Here is an 18,413-nt window from a genome sequence, read left to right as displayed (position 1 = left end):
AGGTTTCTTCTAATGTATAATCCTGCTTAAGGCTTGTAAATGTTCAGCCTGCATCTTGCAATTGTGTGTTTAGGGGCAGAATGAAAGAAATGTGAAGAAAAACATTTCGGGTTAAATAGATCATTCATACAACGTCCTCAATATTGAAAAGGCTAATGACAGAGAGAACAAACAATTGTAAAAGAGACTGAGAATGCAAAGTAAATGTAGCAAAAATCACTAAAACCAAACATCCCAATGCAAAGCATAACAATTAGTCATTAGGAAGAACAGTATAGTTTCCCCAATCACTGACTGGGTAAATGCACCATTCACCATTCTGAGCTATACAAGAAAGGAAGGCCTCAGATCTGATCACTGCATAAGCTGAGTTACTTGATTTTAGTAAGAGAGGCATTAAGGTTGCTGCAAATGGCTTTGGTACCACTAGGTTAAGGATGAGGGAAAAAACAGCTAGAGTTTCTGCTCCTGACCAATATCTTACTGTGCATGTGAACATCGGGCAAGGACAGGACCGCACTTGACTGTGATGTACCTAGGTGTGAAATGGCCACTGACAAGATTCGCATATGTGCAATGGGCACTCAGGAATTCTAAAGGAAATAATGGAATGAAGGGGGAAAATTAACAGAGAAAGAAAAGAATGATATCTATCATATAACAGATAAAAATATTCAGGATATATGTAAAAATAGTCCATTGTGTGTTCTGACAAGATCAGTCATGCCCTTTTGTCAGCATTTATCTTTGTAGTTACCCTATAATTACAAGGAAAACTTTGCCAATATCTGCTTTTAAACCTATAATTCCTCCCACTCCATGAGAGACTTCCTCCCCACTGAAAGAATTTACTGGCCTCATGCTCTCCAGCTGCAGTAGTCTCCTTTTCTTTGTTAACCTCATCCCACTCCTCTCCTCCATTCCCCTCATCTTCTCCACTCCACGTGGTACAGTTATTTCCCTGTTTTACCTTAAGTCCACACTTGGCCTTCATTCCCCATGTGCAACACCATCTGAGTTCAGCTAATAGTTCATGTCTATTAGAGTCTAGCTCATCTGACACATTTGTATTTGTGACTGAATGTTGGAAAGACCATACCTCAGACTTTATAATGCTTAACGTCGCTAGTTTAGGGAGTAGATGACAGCTGCAGGGAAACATGCTTGGAAGTCTTCATTTGACCAGCACTTATAATCTAGTTTTGTTTTATTTCTGAATGGCGAATCTAAATCTTTACAGATTGCCTGAACACATCCCATAAGGTTACTTCTGCTGCACATCATGCAGGGAATTTTATGCTCTCCCCCACATGGGGTTTGGAGGCAGGGAGAGCATTTAATCCAACCAAATTAAGTCCAGGGCGGCAAGGCCTGTGAATGGCTTTCCACCCCAATTAATGCCCACTTAAAGGTCTCATTCCTCTGCTGCCAGTATTAGCCCCGCCATGAGCGGGCCTGTCGCCGCACGAGGGAGCACGTCAAGCAAACTCGTGCGGCTTGCTTGCTGGTTCGGTGGTGGGGTGGGGTGGGGCGTCCCTTGTTAGGAGGACCTAGTGCCCGATTGAGGGACCTGGCATCGGGAAGGAGGGGGCCCACTGACAGCCACCCCGCTGCCCTTGCTGACAACCCCTTTACACCCCTACCCCGTGACCCCCACTCTGCAAAACCTCTCCCTCCCTGACTTACCTTTGGCCTGGGTCCAGAATCTCCAGTGAGTTAATATCAGCAGCAGCCACTGCTTCCGCTGTGGCGCTGCTCAGTTTAAGCGCTGCTGGCCTCTGATTGGCCGACAGCTCTCAGCAGACAGGACAGCCGTTGCTGGGGTCTTTAATCCTGCGGAAGGCCTGCCTCTGTCCACTTGTGCCTAATTGGCACGTAATCTGACAGGCCTTCCCCAGAGGAGGTGTTGTAGGGCTCTCACTGACGCTTTAGCCAGTGGTCAAGACCCCCGTCGCCAAGATAAAATCCATCGTAACATTAGAACAGGAATAGGCCATTTGGCCCTTCAAGCCTGCTCTGCCATTCGATAAGATCATGTCTGGTTGATCCCGGCCTACGTATTTATTGCCTTATCCATTACTATCTTCCTACAACTAGACAGAAGATCCACTTGACCACAGAGTGCAAATAGGTCTTATGTAGGTTTGGCACCACAAATAGCAGCAATTAATGATCCTGTAATTCCAAACTGGTCCATAGGATCTGTATGTATATGTTTACCTGCTCCTGTAAGTAATCCCAATGCAACCAAACTCCTTAGAAACAACAAAGCAAGAAGGACAAATGTCAAAATAAAGGCAGCTGAGTTAGTTGTCTCTTACAAATGCTACAACTGTGTGGAGTTTCAAATTATATTTCAACATTGGGCATTGCATTGTGTTAAGTGAAGCAGCTTCTAGCCATCAAAGAATACCTCACAAAAACAAATCTTTCATTAGCATCCAGTTTCTGCTTCCAAATTAGGGTAAAAATGAACTAGTATCTCTGTTAAATAATAAAGCAATTTAGAGATGATTTTCCAGACAACAGGCCATAGAGTGTATCTGCTGCAATCTAAACCATGGTACAGGCCTATTAAAGTTAAGTGCATAACTCAATTGCAATTTTTTTTGATCAGTCACAGGACTTTTCTCTCATTTTTCTGCGCCTCTATCTCTCTCTGCCTCCTTCTCCTCTTCCCCCATGCCTTATTTTACATCTGGATTTCTGGAGTGTAAAATATCTTGTAGTGAATCCTTTGATTACTGAAAATTCAAAAACTTTAGCTTGTGAAGATTTTCTACAGAAATGAGGGACATTAGCTTTGCCAAAAGAATGCCTCTCCTTAACTTTAGATTATCATTACATCATAGTCAGCTACTTCCAAGGCAGCAAGTTCCTGCTAGCCAGTGTCATCAGGGCAGGCACTTAAACATCAGTCGGAAAGAGAAGAATGACAGTATTCAACTCTGAACCATTCCAATACACAGACAGACAATCAGAGTGGCATTGATCGAAGCATGCAAGAGGTTGCCTAACTGGCCCCTCAGCCTGAAAATAGTATACAGTGGCAATTTCATTGACAGAACAATGAAGGCTACATCTCCAGTGAGTAATCCACCTACTGTTCTATTGACCATACAAACAGCAGCCCTCCAAATAAGTACTAACAGATGGTACAACTCTGCTGAACTGGACCAACAGTATAGTCTGGAGTAGTACCATCTCAGGCAAGTAAATGGAATGTTTGGGCCTAAAATAAATCATACCTGATCACAGCAACTTTCCAATGAAAACAATTCTATGTCTTTTTCCTCTCCTTTTTGGTTCCAGAAAAACTACACAGCTGTTCCTTAGAACCTTTTTAAAATCTTTCTTTTCTATCACGAAATGCTCAGATGCATAACTATAAACTAATTGGTTTAAATGCTCTCTCGCTACAGATTGCTGCCTGACCTGCTGATTACTTCCAGCATTTTCTGTTTTTATTTCAAATTTCCAGCATCTACAGTAATTTACTTTATGCCATGTTCCCAAAATGTACAAGAATGCCTTCTGTGATGTATTCTCTCAACACCTTCTGAAAAAAGTTAGAAATGTTTTTTTTTAAATTTACTCTTGGGATGATAGGCTGCATTTATTGTCCATCCTGGAAAAGGTGGTGTTTGAGCTTCTCCATGACACTGCTGCTAGCTCTGCTCAGTGGTGGAGGTTGAAGGGAAGAGAGATGCTGTTAAAGTAACCGGCGAGCTGCTGTAGTACATCCTGTAGACTGTACACATCACAGCTACTATGCACCAGTGATTGGTTGGGGTGGGGGGTGGGGGAGGGGGCGGGGAAGGGATATTTAGTCCAGTGGCATGTGCATCAATTAAGTGAACTGCTTTCTCCTCGATGGTGTAGAACTTACATTGGTGCAGCTGCACCCAAAAAAACGAGGGGTGACTATTCTATCACATCCCTGACTGGAGCCCCTTACAGCTGGGGCAGTTAGGGCCAGATAGCTGAATAGAACCAACAAAGGCATTGGGTCAGAAGCCGACGAAGAAGCATGCATGTAATCACCCTGAAGGATGGCCTGAGCTTCTTCCATGGAGGCAATCCCATATTCATGGGGCTGCGCCTCTACATTCCCTCTGTTCTGAGTGAGAACAGAGCGAAGGGCTGTAGTGATGCTCTGAAACCCCCTATCCATGCTCTCCTCAATGAATTTTAAAACTAAGGAGAAGCTACCCACCAGATATATATATATATATATACACACACATGTATACATAGCAGTAGCCTGAGTCTCTGCGAAGCTGTCAAGTGATGCTTCATCATAGTGGGCCCCAAATGCAGTGTTCATAGAGCTGACCACTTACTTGATGTTTGGTTGCATGGTCTTAATTTCTGTGCTGGACAACCTCACACAAGTCAGAACTGGACTCCTCCTTGTCCTGTGCCATTGTATGCAAGCCTGCTGGCAGGCTGCCCAGCGTGCTTAAAAGATCCTGCTGTCTCAGGATCAGTCTTTGAATGTATGCTGTGTCCTCAAGTTCTTTATCTGTGCCCTCTTCAGAAAGGTTAACTTGTTAGTTCTGTTTAGCTAGCTGCTTTCTGGGGTATTCCATCCCCCGCCCATGCTCTGGTGGAGAGTGAGTCTGGCAGTGCAGACCCCTCTAGCCTAAACTCTACAGTAGGCCTAATGTCAGTTTCTGAGCCGATGGTTGCTAAAGTAAAGTCGAGTAACACTGTCATCTTGAATGATACTTTGTCAGCTCTTCAGCCTCTGGGCAATCTATATTTTGTTGATCTGAAAGGGAAGATGGTGACAAAGATTAGTGTTTAGTATTTAGTGTGAAGGATAAGTAGAAGCAGCCGAGTGTCTGTTGCACTTTGTCATGCATAGAGTGTGAGGACGTGACTTAAGTAAGAAGGGATAGAGTGTAAGATAGCTTTAGCTATGAACTCAGCATGACAAAGCCTCACTTGACCTGACCCATTCCTATTATTTCCCCCAGTGGAGAGGACCTGAACGGATGCTTTGCCTCCTCTTGTCTTCGTCTCCTCTTTAATCTTGTTCTCCAGCATAAAAGGGAGAATGATAGTGTTAGTCTAGTGTGATACTTTCAAGAGTTGCATGTCAAGGTCAAATACTCGTGTTGGTGTGTGAACAGTGTAAGATGGTGAAGTCAGTGGACATGAGGAGGTGGAGTGGTGTGCTGGAATAAATGGAGAAGAGTGCTGATAATTGGGAGTAGGAAGGTTTGAGAGTGCTGGGACTTTAGATAGAGCAGAGTTATGCAGAGAGTGATGTGAGATAGGAGTTGGGTGTCTTACCTTAGAAACCCTGGCCAGGAAATTGAATAACTTGTTGCATTGTAGCCATGTCCTGAGAGTGATGCTACTGGCACTGACATGTTGTGTCACCTGTGCCCAATGCTACCAAGCAGGTTGGTAGAATGTTTTTCTGCCACCTGAAAGCCTCCTCTACTGTGATCTACAGTTCTGCATCTGAGAAGCGGGGGTGCCTTGAAGCTACTCCTCGGCTTCTCAACTGCTGAACTGTCTTTCAGTTGCCTGCAGTAAAAGTGCACTTCCCCTTAAGTGCAGGCTGCATTTAAATATAATAAGGGATGCATGACATTCAAGCCCCCAATAAGGCATGCTGCCATTCAGTAGTAGGACTAATGCTGGAAGTCCACGTATTTCATGATAAAGAGGGCCCTGACCAGTTTCAGCTATTAATTGTGCCCATGTGATCAGGTGCAGTCCTAAAATGAAAACGGGCACACATGAATTTCTACCCCAATATGTAAGTGGGTAGAGCAATGTCAGATGAAATTTAATGCAGACAAGCACAAAGTGCTACACATAGGAAGAAAAAAATAGATGACATACATACCGTATGAATGGTGTTGTAATAGCTACGTTGACATTTTTAAAAATCTGTTCAATGGATGTGGGTGTCACTGGCTAGGGCAGCATTTCTCGTCCATCCCTAATTGTCCTCGAGAAGGTGGTGGTGAGCCGCCTTCTTGAACTGCTGCAGTCCATGTGGGATAGGTACACCCACAGTGCTGTTTGGAAGGGAGTTCCAGGATTTTTACTCAGCGACAGTGAAGGAGCGGTGATATAGTTCCAAGTCAGGATAGTGTGTGGTGTGTGAAGTTGAAAGAGATCGAGGAGATTTGACACTAAACAGCCCAACAAATGTAAAACAGTAATCAACAAACCAGCAGGATGTCCAACTATATAGTCAAAGCCGTAGACTGTAAGTAAGAGTATGATCAAACATTATAGTGTACTGGTCAGACTGCACCTTGAATACAGTGTCCAGTTCTGGTTGCTAAGAACCAAGAATGACATTCAAGCACATATCGGCACGCACCTCCATTCATTGCAGCATACCACTATCTTTTTCTGTTTCCAATGCCACTCTCTGGAGGCTAAACTGGATAGCCCCCACAAACGGGCATCCATTAATTGCAAAGCAGACAGCATGCCAACTGTTTGCTGCCTGCTTGTATGCATGATTTCAGCGCCCAGCCAGTGCAAACCCCATCATTCAGTGGCTGATAACATCAGCAGGTGGGTCAACAATGTGAGTGGATAGCACCACTTAAAGCAAGCCTGCACATTTTAAAAGGGAGGCGCATTGTGGCTGGCTCACCTGCTGGCACTAGTGGTTGAAGAGAATCTGATCTGGTAAAGAGTGAGGAAAGGCACAACAGGGAAAGAGTGGGCTCCAAGCGTTTAGATGTTGTACTGGGAGTCTTGGCAGAGAGAGTGGAAAGGAAGAGTGATGTCCTGTAATCACAGGGGGGAAAGAGGCAGTGGGAACAGATAGCCAAGGAGATCAGTGCCAGGAGTCAAGCTCTGAGGAGCTGGATGCAGTTCTGCAAAACGTTCAATGAGCTCACGAGTGATTAAGGTTAGTGAATGCATCTTCAAATGCCATAATCCGTACCAACTGCAGCAGTAGCCTTAGCCACTGCTCAAATCATCACACCCCCATCACTCACCTATCAAAATTGTCTATCAATCAGGCCTCATACCTAACATTCATACACTTCACCTCACCTCACACACATAGCATTGCTGCAAGCCTCACACCCACATCTCACAAGTTACACACACTATTCAACCAAGACAGCCACAACAACCAAGCAAATTGCACAACCCTCACTGGCACACATCCTTTTCTTTTGCAGGACAAACAATGCATGACCAGAGGCAGCAGCATCTAACTGGCAGGAACAAGCATGGTTTTACCCCATGGAGGAGAAGGCGCTGGCCATCTTAGTTACATGTACCTATTAATGCTATCACATCCTGGCTCAACAATAGATCAAAAAACTGTTTCTTTCGCCTTCTAAACAGCTGAGATCCAGGGATCTTGGTTACCATGACACCAAGGAACCCAGATCAAAGACCCTTTTGAAAGCAGGGTGCAAGGTTGTAACATCTAAAGGACAAGAGGTTTCACTCTCCCAGACTCTCAGATGGTAAACAGGGAGCCAGGGGCTCTAAAAATGTAAATTTTAGTTGCAATTGATGACACCTGGAAACAAAGGAAGGCCCATGTCGTTTTGCTAGGGTCGGACTTATGGGGCTGGATTTTAAGGAGCCCTCGAAGTCAGGATCGGTGGTGGGAGGGGACCTGAAAATGGCCCTGGATGAGGCCCACCACAGACCATGCTGCTGGCAGGGCCCCGCCCGATCCTCCCGGTTGATCAAATCAAGTAAATCAATTTACATATACTTACATCGCCTCTTGATGGCCTGCTGCAATCTTTGGCCCCGGTGCTGACACTCCTGCGTCTTTGGATCCCCGTGCAACACTGGTGGGGGGGAGGTAAGTTTATCAGTTCCGGGGGGAAGAACAGGTGGTCGGGGTCAAATTAGCGGCCCGTCCTGGCTACTTAACTAAGCTGCCACACTTGAGATCGTGGCGGCTCTTTGGCGTGCAGCCTGCGCGGGTGGGCCGCCATTTTTGAAGCCGCCATTTTTGGCGGCGAGCTTATAAAATCCAGCCCATGGTCTCCCAAAATTGTCAAAGGCAAACGACTACTGACTTCTGATCTGGATAAATTTGAGAGATTTTCCTAAGTCTGGGAGCTGACAGGAAGAAAGGAAGACCAGCAGAGTTGCGCAGCCTAAAGACAGAGAAAGAAACAGCTGCTCTCAGATCATCAATACAGCAAAAGGCTGCTAAGATCTGAACCCGGTTTGAAGGCTCAAGGTTTGCGGAGGAGAAAAGACCAACGGGGTAACCAGTAATTGCCTTATGAATGGAAGTCCAGTCGAATGTGCTCGGAACAAGTGAGCCAAGAGGACATTGGATTTAAGAAGGACACTGGGAGATCCAATCCATTACAACAGGGAGGCGGTGGATAGTGGCAATGTCACAGGACTAGCAATCCATAGGCCCAGGCTAATGCTCTGGGGACATGGGTTTGAATCCCACCACGGCAGATGGTGAAATTTGAATTCAATGAATAAATCTGCAATTAAAAGCTAGTCTAATCGCGACCGTAAAACCACTGGAGATTGTTGTAAAAACCCAGCTGGTTCATGAATGTCCTTTAGGAAAGGAATTCTGCTATCCTTACCCGGTCTGGCCTACATGTGACTCCAGACCTACAGCAATATGATTGACTCTTAAATGCCCTCTGATATGTCCAGCAAGCCATTCAGTTGTATCAAACCTCTACGCAGTCTAAAAAAAGGAATGAAAACAGAACCTCCTGGCTTCGACCTAGGCACTAGAAATGACAACGACAAACCCAGCCCTGTCGACTCTGCAAAGTCCTCCTCACTAACATCTGGGAGCTTTTGCCAAAATTGGGACAGCTGTCCACAGACTAGTCAAGCAACAGCCTGACATAGTCATACCTTACAGACAATGTCCCACATATGACCATCGCCATCCCTGGGTATGTCCTGTCCTACTGTCAGGACAGGCCCACCAGAGGTGGTGGCATGGTGGCACAGTTGTTATACAGTCGGAAGGGAGTTGCCCTGGGAGTCCTCAATATTGACTCCAGACCCCATAAAGTCTCATGGCATCAGGTCAAATATGGACAAGGAAATCTCCAGCTGATTACCACCTACTGCACCCTGCTCAGCTGATGAATCAGTGCTTCCCCATGTAGAACAGCAATTGGAAGAAGCATTGAGGGTAGCAAGGGCACAAAAATGTACTCTGAGTAGGGGACCTCAATGTCCATCACCAAGAGTGAGTCGGTAGCACCGCAACTGATGAAGATGGCCGAGTCCTGAAGGACATAGTTGCTAGACTAGATCTGCGGCAGGTGGCGAGGAAACCAACAAGAGGGAAAAACCTACTTGACCTCGTCCTTACCAATCTACCTGTCACAGATGCATCTGCCCATGACAGTAGTGGCAGGTGTGACCACTGCAAAGACCTTGTGGAGTCGAAGCCCCGCCTTCACATTGAAGATACCCACCATCGGGTTGTGTGGCACTATCACCATGCTAAATAGGATAGATTTCGAACAGATTTAGCAACTCAAAACTGGGCATCCATGAGGTGCTGTGGGCCATCAGCAGCAGCAGAATTGAATTCAACCACAACCTGTAACCTCATGGCCCGGCATATCCTCTACTCTACCATTAACATCAAGCCCAGGAACCAATGCTAGTTCAATGAAGAGTGCAGGAGGGCATGCCAGGAGCAGCACCAGGCATACCTAAAAATGAAGTGTCAGCCTGGTGAAGCTACAACACAGGACTACTTGCATGCCAAACAGCGGAGGCAGCATGCAATAGACTGTGCTAAGCAATCCCACAACCAACCGATCAGATCTAAGTTCTGCAGTCCTGCGACATCCAGTCGGGAATGGTGGTGGACAATTAAACAACTGACATAAGGAGGAGGCTCCACAAATATCTCCATCCTTAATGATGGGGGAGCCCAGCACATCAGTGCAAAATACAAGGCTGAAGCATTTGCATCCATCTTCAGCCAAAAGTGCTGAGTGGATGATCCATTTCGGCCTCCTCCTGAGGTCCCCAGTCCTCAGCCAATCCAATTCACTCCACGTGATATCAAGAAACGGCCGAAGACACTGGATACGCAAAGGCTATGGGCCCTGACAACATTCCGGCAATTGTACTGAAGACTTGTGCTTCAGAACTAGCCACACCCCTAGACAAGCTGTTCCAGTACAGCGACAACACCGGCATCTGCCTGGCAATGTGGAAAATTGCCCAGGTATGTCCTGTCCACAAAAAGCAGGACAAATCCAACCTGGCCAATTACCGCCCCATCCGTCTACTCTCAATCATCAGCGAGTGATGGAAGGCGTCATCAACGGTGCTATCAAGCGGCACTTGCTCAGCAATAACCTGCTCACTAACGCTCAGTTTGGATTCCACTCAGCTCTTGATCTCATTAAAGCTTTGGTCCAAACATGGACAAAAGAGTTGAACTCCAGAGGTGAGGTGAGTGACTGCCCTCGACATCAAGGCAGCATTTGACCAAAAATGGCATGAAGGAGCCCTAGCAAAACTGTAGTCTATAGGAATCAGCAGGAAAACTCTCCGCTGGTTGGAGTCATACCTAGCACAAAGAAAGATGGTTGTGGTTGTTGGAGGTCAATCATCTCAGCCCCAGGACATCACTGCAGGAGTTCCTAAGGGTATGACCTAGGCCCAAGCATCTTTAGCTGCTTCATTAATGGCCTGTCCTCCATCATAAGGTCAGAAGTGGGGATGTCCGCTGATGATTGCACAACGTTCAGCACCATTTGCGACACCTCAGGTACAGAAGCAGCCCATGTCCAGACGCAGCAAGACCTGGACAACATCCAGGCTTAGGCTGATAAGTGGCAAGTAACATTCACACCACACAAGTGCCAAGCAATGACCATCTCAAACAAGAGAGAATCTAACCATCTCCCCTTGCTGTTCAATGGCATTGCCATTGCTGATACTCCCACTATCAACATCTGGGGGTTAACATTGAACAGGAACTGAACTGGACCAGCTACATAAATGCTGCGGCTACAACATCAGGTCAGAGGCTGGGAATTCTGCAGTGAGTAACTCACCACCTGTATCTTCAATGCCTCTCCACAAGGCACAAGTCAGGAGTGTGACAGAATACTCTCCACGCCTGGATGGGTGCAGGTCCAACAACACTCTAGAAGCTCGATACCATCCAGGACAAAGCAGCCCGCCTGATTGACACCCCATCCACCACCTTCAACATTCGCTCCCTTCACCAGTGGCAGCAGTGTGTACCTTCTACAAAATGCACTGCAGCAACTCAACAAGGCTCCTTCGACAGCACCTTCCAAACCCACGACCTCTACCACCTAGAAGGACAAGGGCAGCAGATGCATGGAAACACCTCCACCTGCAAGATCCCCTCCAAGCCACACACCATCCTGACTTGGAACTATTTCGCCATTCCTTCATTGTCACTGGGTCAAATTCCTGGAACTCCCTTCCTAACAGCACTGTTGGTGTACCAACACCCCAAGGATTGTAGCGGTTCAAGAAGGCAGCTCACCACCACCTTCTCAAGGGCAATTAGGAATGGGCAATAAATGCTGGCTTAGCCAGCAACGCCCACATCCCACGAATGACTAAAAAAAAGCTGGACGAGTTTGGGAATTTTAACTGCAAAGAAACCCTTCTCGCTGAGAACACAGTGTAATTTATAAATGTGGTGTGGGGTTTTCAAGTGCGTTAATAACCTTTCTCTGCAATTTAGTGTATTAGCTACCTACTAAATACAGTTTAGTTAATGTGGATTTTTAGTTTTGTTGCAATAAAATTCTTAAAACGTGAAATCTTGTGTAATTCTTTAATCGGTCACTAGGAAGTTCATATCTCTTGTTCTAAAGTTAGCAGTCTCTACAGAGGTCTTTACAATGTATAAAAAACACACAAGCTATTTTCTACTTCACACAGAATGAAAGCTTTGCTTTTGCCACAACCACAGAAGCACAAACATAAAGCTCATACTAACTGCCTATACTATTCTAATTACATGTAAAACTGGATTCACAATTTAACAGCTCTTCAGATCATATACATCAGTATTGATAAAAAAAACTGCCAAGTGCTGGAAATCAAACAACACAAATGCTGGAAATGCATTGCAGGCACATCAGCAACTGAAAGGGGTAAAGATAGGTCAGTGTTTCAGTAGAGACCCCATTTGCTAGAGCTGATGTAAAGTTTGCACACTTAACATTACCCATCTTTTCTTTTCTCAGTTGCTCTCAAACCATATATGTTCATACTTATGGGTGCTGGTATGACTTACAGCTTACCTATGATAAAAAGGAAAAACGAGCTGAGGGCTAATAGCCTTGGTCAAATTTCCTGTCAATTAAATACATCTCGTTATTGGAGTGACAAATTTGTAATTATTAACATCAGAGAAATTCATTGCTCCGACACTCAATCAAGAACCAAACACTGGTAATACAACGACAAAATAAACTATAAGGTATATAGAAGATGCTGGACAAGATTCATGCCTTTCATTTAAAGCATACATTGTGATGGTAATTCGTAGTCTTTACATCACAAAGTAATATAATTCAAGTCAAAAACAGTTTTTATTGTACAAGGGTAAGTTGGAAATTTGGTTTACCTAACTGCCATTTTTTATAAAGCCCTTAGGTACAGCACGGCCAAATGTTAATGTATTTAAGAATGGATTAAACAAAACTTAACCGTGTAAGTAAAAATGACCACCTTAAACAAAAATAATTGTAAGTCAAGTTTACAACATTGGTAGTATATACTTACCTATACATATATACAGCAGGAATTTCCTTGGGGGATTCTCCTGATCAGCAACCATAAATACAGCAGAAACACTATCCATTTGTTTACGCATCTACCTGGGGTTTCTACTGATCTTGTGTCAAAGTTACAGCAACTGATTGGGAGGAGCTTCAAGGAAATTCCCGGTGGTAGTGTTTGAGACTTTCAGACACACTTGAGCTTAGATGTGAGCTAAGCAGTTTTACAACATGCAGGGTGATGGGCATGAGGTTGCCCTTTATATAGTATACTAATTTAGTTCGAGAAATAAAGTTATTCTAAACCATTATCTCAATTGGAGAGAAAAAGATATTTATACATCTAAACACCAGTATTGCTAATGTACAGATCGAATCAAAATAGTTCAATGCATTGAGGTTTCAAATCTACTATGGTCCATTATGATTCTTTTCAGGAGCAAGGCAAAAATGTTAGGACAAAAGTATTAAATAATTATAAATGCTCCAGGTGGTGCTTGAAAATACCTTTTCTTCCCCAAGTGGATTTTTGACTGATGGTGTTACTAGGATTACTGTGCCGATTTCACTACACAGACAGGAGATGCCATACTATATAATGTATTGCTGCATACCTAATCGTTTCTCCCAAATGGTTGAGAGTAACAATCTCTTCATTTCCCCACAAGGACCAGCCCTCCTCCTCCTGATCAGTTTCCAACGGTGTATGAGGGGCGTAACTTGGAGAAGAAAGATTTTGTGGGGTCTCTTCCATTCTTCTAAGCACCCTCCACTCACAACGCTCATATCCATCCAACCCCTCCAACCCTGTGAAGAGTACAAATAGGGAAATTCTTTCTTTCCCCCAGAGAAACACTTGGGAAAAACAACTGACTCTCTAGCATTGGTCACATCCTTTAATACTGTACAGAGACTGGGTTGGTGACGTGGGACTCATTTTGATGTCTCAAAAAATCTTAAAGGAAGGGTTGTCGATATATTTCCTTCAGAAAATAACATTTTGGGATGCAGTATATGAATAATTTGAGACTTGTGGTAAGTGTACCATGCTTGGGAGGAAAAAGGTGACTTTGGACTTATGGTTCCCAAAGCTCTCCATCATTGAGTTTTTCCTCATGCTGTAGAGTTTGTTGATAGAGATCGATTGATATGATTAGTTAACAACTCTGATATTAATTTATCACGCAATTACCAGGATGGCAGAAAGCAAACTTGCTGGACTTTGATCTTTTTCTGTCCAGCAATTCCTGTTATTCCTTGTGCAATTCTTTCCCAGGGAATGTGAATGAATGCTAGTGCTTTACAGTGGTGTATAGGGGATTGAGAAATGCATTAGAATTGTGTTTTACAAAATCATTAGCTGATTCTAAATTGTGGGAAACTGAAAATACATTAACATAGACAAATCAAATTACATTTATTCTTCATAAATTTTAGAGGCAAGACCAACCCAGTGGTGCAATTCATTTCTTTCCCTATCTCTAAATATATTGCAGTATGTGACAAGAATGGCAACAGAATCTAAGTCAAACTTACTGTTGCTAGTAGTAATATTAACCTCTTCAACTTGAAGAGCATCATTGTCCTGAATGATCTGTGAAAGGCCAATAGTTCGAACAGCAGGATCAAGGCCAACAGAACTTTCATTCACTGTCACATCACTAGCACCTGTAATCTGATTAGTTGGTGGCCCCGCTATGGATCCTTCAAAATCAGTTGTTACATCGTCTGCACAATCCGCATTTGGCTATAAGAAAAAGGACAAAAGTTAGAAGTTAAAGAAGTTTTCTCATTTCCTGCTAAATAAAAAAAATAAACATACAGCTGCATATCTATTTCTTATTGCAATTTCACATAATAATCTTCACTTAACAAGGATTAACCATTGATTGAAGAGGGAAATTGGAAAGTTTGAATGGCTATTGTCAGGGGGCCAAAGATACAAAAGTGTAATAGATGTGACAAATATAGAGTGAAGTATTCAACAAAATAAATAAAACAGAGTTTACAATATTTGTCTGCATTTTTCAGCCCAGGAGATAACACTAATCAAAAACAATTTTTGCAAATATTTCCATTCCTTATATGGATGCCAACAGACCAGACTGAATGTTTAAACTCCAACAGATGTTTCTCTTTCAGAAACATTATAGAAAATCCTGCTTCAAATTTTCCCTTAGCAACTACAATGTTACCAATCAATAGAAGTTACAAGCTAACCAATTTAAATGTACCATGCACTCTTCTTCTTCTTTGGCCTCCTTGTCTCGAGAGGAAATGGGTAAATGCCTGGAGGTGGTCAGTGGTTTGTGCAGCAGCGCCTGGAGCGGCTATAAAGGCCAATTCTAGAGTGACACACTCTTCCACAGGTGCTGCAGATAAAATTGGTTGTCAGGGCTGTTAGATAGTTGGCTCTCTCCTTGCGCTTCTGTCTTTTTTCCTGCCAACTGCTAAGTCTCTTCAACTCCCCACGCTTTAGCCCCGCCTTTATGGTTGCCCGCCAGCTCTGGCGATCGCTGGCAACTGACTCCCATGACTTGTGATCAATGTCACAGGACTTCATGTCGCGTTTGCAGACGTCTTTAAAGCGGAGCCATGGATGGACGGTGGGTCTAGTACCAGTGACAAGCTCGCTGTACAATGTGTCCTTGGGGATCCTGCCATCTTCCATGCGGCTCACATGGCCAAGCCATCTCAGGAGCCGCTGGCTTAGTAGGGTGTATATGCTGGGGATGTTGGCCGCCTCGAGGGCTTCTGTGTTGGAGATACGGTCCTGCCACCTGATGCCAAGGATTCTCCGGAGGCAGCAAAGATGGAATGAATTGAGACGACGCTCTTGGCTGACATACGTTGTCCAGGCTTCGCTGCTGTAGAGCAAGGTTCTGAGGACACAGGCTTGATACACTTGGACTTTTGTGTTCCGTGTCAGTGCGCCATTTTCCCACACTCTCTTGGCCAGTCTGGACATAGCAGAGGAAGCCTTTCCCATGCGCTTGTTTAATTCTGCATCGAGAGACAGGTGATAGTTGAGCCTAGGTAGGTGAACTCTTGAACCACTTCCAGAGTGTGGTCGCCGATATTGATAGATGGGGCATTTCTGATGTCCTGTCCCATGATGTTCGTTTTCTTGAGGCTGATGGTTAGGCCAAATTCATTGCAGGCAGCCGCAAACCTGACGATGAGTCCCTGCAGACACTCTTCAGTGTGAGATGTTAATGCAGCATCGTAGGCAAAGAGGAGTTCCCTGATGAGGACTTTCCGTACTTTGGTCTTCGCTTTTAGACGGGCAAGGTTGAACAACCTGCCACATGATCTTGTGTGGAGGAAAATTCCTTCTTCTGAGGACTTGAATGCATGTGAGAGCAGCAGGGAGAAGAAGATCCCAAACAGTGTAGGTGCAAGAACACAGTCCTGTTTCACGCCACTCATGATTGGAAAGGGGTCTGATGAGGCACGGCTATGCTGAATTGTGCCTTTCATATTGTCATGGAATGAGGTGATGATACTTAGTAGCTTTAGTGGACATCCAATCTTTTCTAGTAGTCTGAAGAGACCACGTCTGCTGACGAGTTCAAAGGCTTTGGTGAGATCAATGAAAGCAATGTAGAGGGGCATCTGTTGTTCATGGCATTTCTCCTGTAGCTGGCGAAGGGAGAACAGCATGTCAATGGTGGATCTCTCTGCTCGAAAGCCACACTGTGCCTCAGGATAGACACGCTCAGCCAGCTTCTGGAGCCTGTTTAAAATGACTCGAGCCGAAGACCTTCCCCACTATGCTGAGCAGGGAGATTCCACGGTAGTTGTTGCAGTCACCGCGGTCACCCTTGTTCTTATAGAGGGTGATGATATTGGCATCGCGCATGTCCTGTGGTACTGCTCCCTCATCCCAGCACAGGCAAAGCAGTTCATGCAGAGCTGAAAGTATAGCAGGCTTGGCACTCATGATGATTTCAGGGGTAATGCCGTCCTTCCTAGGGGCTTTTCCGTTGGCTAGAGGATCAATGGCATCACTGAGTTCCGATTTTGTTGGCTGTACGTCCAGCTCATCCATGATTGTCAGAGACAGGGTTGCATTGAGGGCAATCTCAGTGACAACATTTTCCCTGGAGTACAGTTCTAGGTAGTGTTCCACCCAGCGGTCCATTTGCTTGCGTTGGTCAGTGATTGTGTCCCCTGATTTAGATTTGAGGGGGGCAATCTTCTTGACAGTTTGCCCAAAAGCTCTCTTAATGCCATCATACATCCCTCTGATATTTCCTGTGTCAGAGGCCAGCTGGATATGACTGCATAGGTGTTGCCAGTAGTCATCTGCGCATGCACTCACAGCCATGATAATTATGCAACCAATTTATCAATCCCTCCCCCTCCAACTATTTGCAAAAGATGCCACTTATGCCACAGTTCATTATGTAAGCTGTGGTGAATATATCTTGCTTTCACTGACATTCTGACATGTTCTAAACTATGAAGTTTGCGCTTATTTCCATTCATAGCCAAAATGAAGACATGGCAAAAGCCCAACAGGAGATTAGATTTAACGAGTGATTAGGCTTAACCCTTACACATTACTGACTTTGTTGCTATTGTACTTATCAGTCTTCTTTTGTTTAATAATATACCATAAATAAATGCCTTTTTATACACCTGTTGTATTACAAAATTGCCGAACAGGGGTTGAAATAACAATGAACCATGAAAATAAAGATTTGAGCTGTTTGTCAACATACTTTGAAACATGACATGTGTTACATGTCTTCTGGAATGTATACTCCACAGTATATGATTCTGTAAAATATACAGAGATACAGCCAACCGTTATCTGTTTTTGGACTTGGCTATGATTTTCCACTTATTTTGCTGGTTGATAGTGAGGGATATTCAGATCCATGTAATTAGGACAGAAGCAACATCTGTCATGTGATAGTTTAGTGAGTAAATACAGCACTTGATGTGCAGCTGCACCATACAGACCAGTATTTATCCAAGAAGCAGCATATATGAAGGTTTCATTTCTTTAGCAAGGCTGTGACAGAGTAATGCTGTATCCTACGAGAAGACGTGCAACTAAGTGCCAGAGTTAGCAAAGCATCGCTTGTTGCACTCCAGGTCACTACAACCCTTAACCTCTTTCCCTCTGGCTCCTTCCAGACTGTCACAGGGGATATCAGCAAATCAGTTAGTCTGCAGTTCTTGCTTGCAGTAAGCACGTGGCTGATGCCCTACTTGCAGGCAGAAAAACGTTCATAATTTTCCCCTGGATATCTGGAAGCAACAGATCAAGGCTCTGGGATTCACATGATTACAGGCTTCCCCTAAGTCCAAGGAGTCACTGACTGCACCCTGTTAGCTCCTTCACACAATCCTTCTGCCTCTGCGAATCGCAAGGGCTTCAACATTTATTCATGTGCAACCTGTGTGCCATCATGATCAGTGCATCAGGTCTGTGCCTGCTTTCTTGGTACCTGCCATGTTACTTTCATATTGCATCAATCATTTATCCCTACTCTTTGCCTTGCACAACAAATGACACACGAACTGCTTGGGTACAAGGAACTACTGGATAGTGAAGAAACAGAAGGAGTCCAACACATGCCAAAGCTTTTTTGACAGAGGTTCATTAAAAAGCACATCAATTTAACAATCCTTTCTCCCTTGTCTTAA

At 44.4% G+C, this 18,413-nt stretch overlaps 1 protein-coding gene across 12 annotated transcripts in view; it reads right to left on the bottom strand.

The window, feature by feature from the left end:
* Positions 1-18,413, bottom strand: part of rnf150a (ring finger protein 150a) — a 155,694-nt gene that overhangs the window by 16,592 nt on the left and 120,689 nt on the right. The window contains exons 6-9 of one of the 12 annotated variants that reach the window (XM_068043345.1): positions 14,289-14,499; positions 13,367-13,559; positions 12,273-12,324; positions 6,100-6,158 (exon numbers count right to left, since the gene is read on the bottom strand). In XM_068043345.1, the coding sequence (XP_067899446.1) occupies positions 12,303-12,324; positions 13,367-13,559; positions 14,289-14,499 (426 nt within the window). In that variant the 3' untranslated portion in view covers positions 6,100-6,158; positions 12,273-12,302. Of the gene's footprint in view, positions 1-4,343; positions 4,775-5,866; positions 6,159-11,743; positions 13,560-14,288; positions 14,500-18,413 lie in introns of those variants that run through there. The other 11 variants (XR_010976068.1, XR_010976067.1, XR_010976078.1 and 8 more) reach the window with 11 other exon arrangements.

Source organism: Heterodontus francisci, chromosome 1, assembly GCF_036365525.1.
Source record: "Heterodontus francisci isolate sHetFra1 chromosome 1, sHetFra1.hap1, whole genome shotgun sequence".
Lineage (NCBI taxonomy): Eukaryota > Metazoa > Chordata > Chondrichthyes > Heterodontiformes > Heterodontidae > Heterodontus > Heterodontus francisci.
The sequence above is the reverse complement of the archived record's forward strand: the minus strand, read 5'-3'. Positions and strand labels throughout refer to the sequence as shown.